Source organism: Sycon ciliatum, chromosome 1, assembly GCF_964019385.1.
Source record: "Sycon ciliatum chromosome 1, ocSycCili1.1, whole genome shotgun sequence".
Classification (NCBI taxonomy): Eukaryota; Metazoa; Porifera; class Calcarea; order Leucosolenida; family Sycettidae; genus Sycon; species Sycon ciliatum.
The window spans coordinates 5,075,100-5,084,364 of record NC_088643.1 but is presented as its reverse complement, the minus strand read 5'-3'; the positions used below and the strand labels follow the sequence as shown (position 1 = coordinate 5,084,364).

At 48.6% G+C, this 9,265-nt stretch overlaps 1 protein-coding gene across 1 annotated transcript; it reads left to right on the top strand.

Moving 5' to 3' along the window:
- The first annotated feature begins 1,798 nt into the window (after positions 1–1,798).
- On the top strand, positions 1,799–7,916 carry LOC135810837 (uncharacterized). Its single transcript, XM_065324267.1, has 3 exons — positions 1,799–2,292; positions 6,138–6,302; positions 6,911–7,916. Exons 1-3 carry the CDS (start codon positions 2,055–2,057, stop codon positions 7,102–7,104), a joined length of 597 nt encoding a protein of 198 aa, XP_065180339.1. The 5' UTR covers positions 1,799–2,054; the 3' UTR covers positions 7,105–7,916.
- Positions 7,917–9,265: the final 1,349 nt, after the last annotated feature.

Here is a 9,265-nt window from a genome sequence, read left to right as displayed (position 1 = left end):
TGGTGTTACTGACGATGTGCTGAGCCCTTTGGACCATGCTAGTGCAGTGAATGCTGACCGAATACACTTTTGTGTTCAAGATGGGGACATGGGGTGCGGGCCTGAGAATATAGTAATTACGGTAGTACTAATAGTAGACGGCATCGCTCAGGTCATGCATTCCTCGTTTCTTTCTTGGCGTGACCTGGTGACCCAACGGCCACTTGAGCTACCGACCCCAGCCATGCCAGATACAGAACCGTGCCAGACTTCACTGACTTCAGCCTCGGTACAGTGTATCGGGGTCGGGATGGACACGGCCACCTTGGGCACTAGGTCTACATTACTCTACTGTGCATGTGTGTCACAGTGTGAGCTAGCCTGAGCCTGAGGGCCCACTCCACGCGCGCAGATACTACTCAGTCACACATGTACTGCATCTTCTAGGCTATAATTATCGTTCGTTGCATTGTGTAACACTGACCAGTGATCACCCATACCCCAGTAACACCCTTACCACTCGGGACAAGCGGAACGCGTGTGTGTGCGTGTACATGTGTGCGTGTGTGGGATCAAAAGTGAAGAAGTGTGACTGCGGACCAGGAATGCAGGCGCAGTCAGTGATACTTTACCTGCCGCCATAGTTCAGGTAATTGCCGTGGTATCCCACACAGGATCTCTGTTCTACGCCCAGGCAGAGAAACCAAACCCTAAAGCTGTTAAAAAGTGCACGACCATGACTGTATCCCCGTAGCTTCTCCTACTGCCAATGACTATGCCTTTAGGCTCTACGACCAATTATGGTTATGAGTGATACATACGTACACACGTACATACGACCATGGTGTTCGGGCCACACAATGGCACACATGCGCAGTATACTAGTCAGTAGATCTACTCAGGACATGTCGACAGTAGCCTAGCCAGTGCGTTACGTATCCGATTACGGATTAGATCACGTCAGCAAGATCTAACGCATAGCGCATACTGTAGACCTACTTCATTTTTTTTTAGTACTTGATACAGACCTGATGATCCTGAGTCTAGTACAATGTAGTACATTGTAGTAATACCTGATACAGACCTGTAGCCGGCTGTACTGTACAACTAAAGTACAAGGCTGTAGTGTAGTGTGGGCTGTGACCATGGTGACTGGTGCCGGTACAGTGTTGGTCGACTCGGGACTCGGGACTCCCGGAGTCGCGTCGGTAGGTCTACACCGTCGTGTGGCGTCGACTGAGATCATCAGAATATCATTCTGAATAATGCAGAGCGACCAGTGGACCTACCACCAGTGCACCGGGCACCGGCCGAGGCTGGACTCGTACTGAGTCGTAGAATCATGACTGTGTTACTTGGGTCGTTGGGAGCTGGACTGGACCTGCTAGTACTACAAAAAAAGGTGCTGGTACTTGGATGGCTACAACAATGTCAATGACAATGTGGCTATGCACTGATCAAGCGCTACATGACATTGTATTAGTTACAACAGTACTGTACTTGTCTTGTACTTGAACTTAAAGCATCAGGCTGCTGTGCGGTAACATACATGACGACGTGGAAGCTGAGGGACCAGGCATTATTGTCCCTGCATGCTGCCTAGTACAGTGTAGTAGTACTGCTTCTTCAGTATGTAGTGCGGACTACACAACATACATAAAAACAGACTCGGCGGCAGCAGCGCTCTTGACTGTGTGAAGTGAAGCACTGAAGTGACGCACTGAAGGCAGAGATTGCTCAGATTAGTGTGCGCGGCCGTGGCGTGGAGCGTGTGCGATCAGATCATCGCTTCGCATTACTACCGCGGTACTGCAGTCGTTATAGAGCTAGAGTCTAGAGACAGTGGAGGACACTCTAGAAGATATTGCTCAACGGTAAAAGCGACGGTACCATCAGGCATCACTGCATCTGACTCTCAGCACAAACTAACACAGGGAGAGAAGTGTCTGCAACTAAGTATAGTTGGTAACAGTTGCTAGCAGTCAAACAGCAAGCGGAGATCAGGTTCGCTCGCCTCCCCGTTTCCTATCCGTGTGTCAAATCGCTAGCTTCCGTGCAGTTTGACCTCTTCCAAGATGTTGCGAGGATTTATCCTTCTCCTGTTCATCCTTAGCTTTTTCTGCGGCTTGGCGTCGCTATTCGGCAACGACTGGGCGAGTATACGGCGAGAAGGCCAGACGGTTACGCTAGGGTTATGGTGGGAATGCAGACAGATCAATACCAACAACACGATGAGCCTCACGTCGGTGACTGGCGGTGGAACAGGTTTCGAGCTGTGCCTCAACTACGGCCTCGACGGTGAAGGAGTTGAAAGTAAGTAGTTCGCACCTTTCGCGAAATTCGCCTGCTGTCCGCACCTCCCGGGCATGATGCGTGCGAGCCACTCTCCTGGCTCAGCATGCTGTGTGAAAAGAGCGAATGTGAGCGATCATGTTGAGTGCGAATCTGCATGCAATGATTGTGATTGTGGGTAATGTTGCTAGGTTGTGGGTTGAGGGGAAGAGAGAAAGAGAATCGCGCGCGTCTATCAGACTGAGTCTGTAGTGTCTTTTCCCGCTTCTGTGCCGCGAGTGGCGCTCATTTGACGTGATCGCCGATGGTTGGTTTCCTACAGCTAGTCACGTATGTATTGACCGAAGAGTGAAGAATAGATGTACATGTGCATGTGCAAAACTGTTTTCCCAGCGCATTGTTGTGGTGTTGAAATGAACAAACGGTAAAACACACCTGCCTGGGCACACGCACTTCACTGTGCCAACGTCTTTACTTAGCTTCCAGTTCTCCACTTCTTCCGGTTGTAAAACACCCCCTACAACCGTTTCACTGTAGTACGGTTTGAAAGAGGACTGAGTCTGCGTCCCCCTTTTCTCGCACGCCTGTAGAGTACTAGGTGGCAACTCGCTCGTCAAGCAAAAGTGTAGACCACATACGATCGTTCGTGTTGGGCTCCTTGTTGTTGTGTTTGTGACTTCGAAATGAATGTGTTCTAGTAACCCACGCTACTTCGACACCCCTCTCAGGGCCCTCTGATACGCCGCCGTGTAACGATCCCACTCGTGTGTTACTTGTTACTGTCATCGCCTCCTGCGCCGAACAAGCTACTTGCGCGAGCTCTAGTAACAAAGTAACAGCTGCACCGTGTACCATGCGTATCGTGAACAGCTTTACTCGTACTCTAGTAAATGTTTTCAGTTTTTTTCAAAAGTAGTTGTGTATGCTTACTATGCTGCTGCTACACTGCAATGTCATGTAGTCGACGACGATTGAATTTGTAAACAAATATAGAGAGCATGAATCGCGCATAAGTGCGTAGCAGGTCTGCGAGTATGGCCAGGAGAAACAGCTCAAGCAATCACCACTGCACGGTTCGACTTGGTTCCTTGCTAGCAAGGCTAGAGTTCAGTTTCCCGCTGTGTTCTTTTTTTTAGGTTTGCGCAATGATTTCGAAGCTCAGTGAGATCTGATTCGTCTTCGCCAAAGCAGAGAAGGATTCTGGAGAGATTTGGAATAGTTCCTGTAGCAACGGGTGTCTACGTCCTTGCACCCGTAGTTGTTTGAATTGTAATTTGCCAGGCGACACACCCTGGACCTACTACACGTGTCGCCGTGGTCCAATAGGGCTTGAAAGTGCTACGTCACAGCATAGCAACAATTTCAAAAATTCAAAAATTGGATCCACTTGGATCCAGGTTTTGTATGGATCCAAGCACATTTCAAGCGGTCTTACTCACAGCAAGGTGATGTAGCCAGTGAAACTGACTGATTTGGCTAGTGGGGGCGGGGTGACAACTGGTGGCGAAGTAAAAGTCACACCTGCATACGACATGAGTGGGTTGCTATGCACCCACATACTGAGGCAATAGCAAAGTCACACCTTAGTGGATCCAAAAGTAGAAAGTTGATGTGAACTTACTACTCCCTGGCCGTTTTGACGTCATCACTTTCAAGCCCTATTGCGAATGCTGTGGCATGCTATGAAACGAAGCGCCTCTCGTAGCATAGCTAGCTCCCTTCAAGACTCTTGTCTGTATTGTCGTGAAATCGAGGGACAACTTTCAGCCACTTGAGCAGAAGTGGCCACGACTTTGGGCGGATAAATACCATGGATGATTTACTCCGACACGCACTCCGCGTGCACGCGTGGTGGTAGCGCCCTCCCGGTATGCAGCTAAATCTGCGGGCCAGAGTCCGCAGGTGACGCTGGCGAATGGAACTAGGCCTGTCCCTGGCTTCGGACGCACTTTCATCGTTGGTGGTACGGATAAGAAACAATAATTGACGCCGTAGCCCGAAGACTGGGTTTGTCCTTGATCCTATTCGCCCTCACTCATGTCTGCATTTGTATCCAAAAGGCATGCATTGTGCAGTTTGTGGAGCATGACTGGCGAGTGGCGACCTTGGAGGCTCTGGATTTCAGACGATAAAACGTCTGCAAGTCTTGGGGTCCTTCTCCCGATGTGATCCACGTGAAAAACCGCCTTGGTTCATGCCTCCTTTACATTGCCACTGGTCTTCAGCAGAGATTTCAGACTGAGATTCGAGAAGGGAAAAGATGCGTTCAGTGACTGTTTGCTTGGTAGCTGTAGGACATGACACGAACTGCAAGACTCCGAGGTGAAATGACCTACAAATCAATCGTATCATGACTATCGGGTAGGTTTTGTTTCTGTGCACATGAAAATGAAATGGGCACTCCAAATAATGTAGCCCCGCATGTCATGGTAGATCTACATGACAGTCAGTGTACATAATTCATTGTGCATACAGTCAACTAAAAATGTTACTTCGCTTATAACGACATTCGGCGGGGCATCAGAAAAGTGCCCCGCGCGAAGTGTCGTTATACCCCAAGAGCCATTGTATGTATTCCAGTTGGATGGGACTTTGCTGTGGGCATGGAAATTCTGTGGTTATTCGCGAATTGTCGTTATATCCGCAGTCGTTATTAGCGAAGTTGACTGTATGTACCAATACTCCATGATGGCGTTTTGCCACGGGATCCCGGGAGAGAGAGAGAGATAGTGCCAGTGCTGTCACACTGTTTCACGGTGCGTGTACCCAGTAGATCTACCCGGCGTAGGATCTTTGTGAACACCATCAGCATCATCTGGGGCATATCGAGTCCGGCGTTGGGGGCATTGGTTTTGCTACTCCATACAAAGCAGATACAATGTTGATGATACAGTCATGTGTAGTCTGGGTTCTATCTCACATGCCACTGGTACTCAGACACCACTACAATTACTATTGTTAATATTGAGTTGCTTCACTGATAAGTAATTTAGTTGTGGTGGTGGTGTGTGTGTATGTGTGTGTGTGGGGGGGGGGGGGGGGTGCTCACAGATAACAAGTAGAATCACTATTGTTTGTAACATGGACATTGTGGGCACAAGTTATGCGATCCAGTCCACCAACTAAACTAAACGGGCCAGATTTTGTACACTCAGACGTGCACAATCTAGCTAGATTGTGCAAGCTAGATTGAGCACATCTGACTGTTCAGAATCTGGATTAGTTGGTGGACTCGATCGCATAACTTGTGCCCACAATTTCCATGTTACAAATTGTTTTCTTCCTTCCCTCACCATCTGAGTTTTTAATTATTATTATTATTATTGTTGTGCAAATTGAAACTCGATTAGTATTATGGTTAAGTTGAAGTGTTTTGTCAAATACCTTTTCCTGCATGTTGCTGTTGACCTATTGCTGAGTGGATTGGGCCCTGTGAAAAGCTTATGACCATCCTAATCATTCCACAATCCCTCCCCAACTGAAGGGTGAACTGGTCTCATGTTGACCAGATTCAGGATTTAGGACATTTATAAAAACGGTACTGACAGAGAGTATGGCATTTTAATGAATGATTGAAGGTACAGACAAGTGGACATTCCAGCACACATGATTGTCCTAAGTGCACAGCATGTATAGAGGAGGAGAACAAGCCACATTGCATTGTGTTAGAGAAAGGGGGGGGGGGCTGCTGCCTGGTTGCAAAGGCTAGCTGTCTATGCATGCAGATTCTTCCCATGACGTCATGATACCAGAGTGTGCTAGTACTGGTCCCCCAAGAAGGAGGCATGTCTAGAAAGCCATGCTCAGTGCATTTAAATTATTTTGTTGCCTGTGTGTGTGTGTGTGGTTGTATGACTTCATTGCAGCTCGTGTACTCCTTACTCGGTGGATAGCCGTCGGCGGACTGGGTATTGGCATTGTGACGTTCCTGCTGCTAATCCTGGCCGTGCGGGAGGATGCTCTTGACGAGGAGGAGAAGGGCAACGCGTGCAGCAGCAACTTTCTCATTGTGTTCTGGCTGACGCTGCAAGGTATGTGCGCCGACCGGTGCTTGGTGTAGTGTGTGTGTGTGTGTGTGTGTGTGTGTGTGCGTGCGTGCGTGCGTGCGTGTGTGTGTGTGCTCGAGTATCAAATGATTTGTTGCTGCGGTAGTTCACCGTCGGTTGCTGCCTGTTTTGATACAATGTCATGTATTTTGTGATGGTGGATTACGTGCTGGCCTATACATGTACTTCGAGTAGTGCAGCTGAGTGTGCAGCTGAGTGTGCAGCTGTGCAATGACTCTGCTGCGTTTCCAACCATGTCCGCGGTACAGTGGACGCCTGCACCGGACGGTAGTAGGGCCCCGGGATACTCAGCAGCACCGTTTTGCTCACTAATACTTCACTCCGTTGCTATTGCTGTAGCTCTGGCAATGCCCACATTAGGCCCGTCGGAACGGGCCCAGTAGGTCTGGTAATCACCGGACCACATAGTTGGCCTCCAGCATGTGTTTACTACTGTGGAGGGCATGTGACTACTAGTACCCGTCGTATCGTACACAAAGTGTGAAAGGTCATGTTACTGCCGGACCAATCGAACATTTCTTCCGGCGGTCCTGTATATGCACTAATACTTCACTCTGTTGGTATTTTTGTAGGTCTGGCTATGGTTGCATCACTGTCCTCCTACTCGCACTACTTTGTCAACGATCTGAAGGACATGGACTTCAGCCTGGGCTGGGCGTTTGCCATCGGCTGGGCATCGGCCGGTGTCTTCCTGCTCAGCGGCTTCATTCTAACGCTAGGCGCTTGCCTGACTGGCGACTGTCGGTGCAGCGACGAGGAGGAATAGTGAGTAGACAAACGGATGATGATTTGAGTACATAGGATTATATGACGCCCGCTATGCAGTCACCAACACCCCAGCACCCCAACGGGTCAATGCCAATGCAGTGGACTGGTTTCAATGCGGCCAGGAACAAAAGCAAGTGATGCGCTGAATGTCAAACCCGAGTTGCTCGGGAGAACACCGAATCGATGCGCACGCACGCACGCCCACACTTTTATTATTGTTTCACGACGCCTGAAGATGTTTGCCGCATTTCTCGGTGAAGCGCAGGTGCATGCTTTGATTGGATCTGCCCTCTTTCTGCTGCATACTGTGAATATCGGAGAGACAACTGGCTGTGCAGAGAAAGTTTGCAAAGTCTACATTTACGATTGCACGTGATGTCTGATATAATACTTCACAGTACACTGAAGTTCATGGTTTTTCATTTTAAAATCGAACATGAGTGCATTGTGCACCATGGGCGTTCGTGTCATTTCATTTTTTTGTTTTGCTGCGGTACTGCAAGCTGTGTGCTAAGTAATTAATTAATCAGAGTCACTATTGCTCAAACTATTCCCAAGTGGAAGTGTAACACGGTGAAATCATGGCGCATATCACATGACGTTGTACAGTATTACTATTAGCTGAGTATTAGGTACTTTCAAGATTCTACACACACTCCATAGCACTGGCCATTATGAGGTATATAAGGTTACACATTACAACAATCCTTTTCTAATTATTGCAGTCCTTCCCAGATGTTTTCATTGACTCATGATTGCGAGAATTGTCGGCTTCTGTATCAAAATTTATTCTCCATAGTTGTTCTACGATATGTTGTGTTCTTCCAACGATGTGTGTGCGGGGTGTGTGTGTGTGGGTAGGGGGGTGCGTGCATGTGGTCGACATGTGTGTGTGTGTGTGTGTGTGTGTGTGTGTGTGTGTGTAAATGGTGTTTTGTATTTATGCCATGATTACCATGCACAGCATCATGCATGATCTAGCTTTCCAATATTTGCCCCCCAACAAGGCTCTTCTCGTCTTTAGGAAATGGATGTCACTTCAGTGGGTTCTGTTGGCTTCCATTCGTTGTGTGTTTTGTTTGATTGAGATCAGGGTTACTACTCACTGAACGAGACACGTACACAGCAGTAGGGACTGTGGCTATTGAGCACATGGCCATGTTCTGGTGTATTAATAGGCTTATCTGAGTACACTGTATCATGCTCGTCCCCCCCCCCCCCCCCCCCGCACCCAAGCCAAGGCCCATGCATCATCATGGGCATGGTCCGGGCAATGTATGGACGTCACGTGATTGCTAGTATTGTACTCCAGACATTCATTGTACCAACCAAGAGTCCATAACCCTGGGGTTATGGGCTCTTGATTGTACATTTACTATCCACTTGTGCGCAAGAGTTATGTCCTCTTGATGGGTGTCTATGACCGGCCCATTAATAATTTATAATATTATTGGGGCACTCCGGCAGAGTCCGTTTTGGACAGGTCATGTGCATGTGCATATGTACCAGTAGGCAGTACAGTGACTGCATGCCTACACACGGGTGACACGGGCCAGGCATGCCAATAATGTGAGGAATTCTATTGAGCTATCACAGTATCAGGCGTTGAGCACTTGCCGGACCACTCACTCGATTTTTGTTCTGTGGAGCAGCAGTGCACATGGCTGCGTTTCTATCGATTGTGTCAAGCAAGACGAGGTCGGATGGGCCGACCACGCGCAGACACATGTGGTACAGAAACTGTTGAACCACGGAGGAGGCGTGACCTGTCAAGTGTACTGTCATGTCTCTCGCGGCCCGGGACTTTCTTGGGACGACAAGCAGCGATCAGTTTTATCTTTTGCAATGAGTAGTATGATCAATGCTAGCTGTACATGCACATGTACAATGCATATCAGGCAATGACAAAAAAGAGTGAGCTATGAGAGCACACTGGTGGTGGTGAGGCGTGTTGCCCTCAGCTGACTCGGCCTGGGGTTCGGCATCATGGAGACAGGAAACGCATCAAGACCAAGAGAAGTTACTGTACAGCAGCAGAAAGTGAAAGAAATATGTTAGGAGTACAGACTAACTACAGTCTACAGTAGAAGGAGTGCGAATAGGGCAGCAGTATTCCTCGGTGGACTGTGATGACCACGTTTCGGGCCCAGAAACCCTGT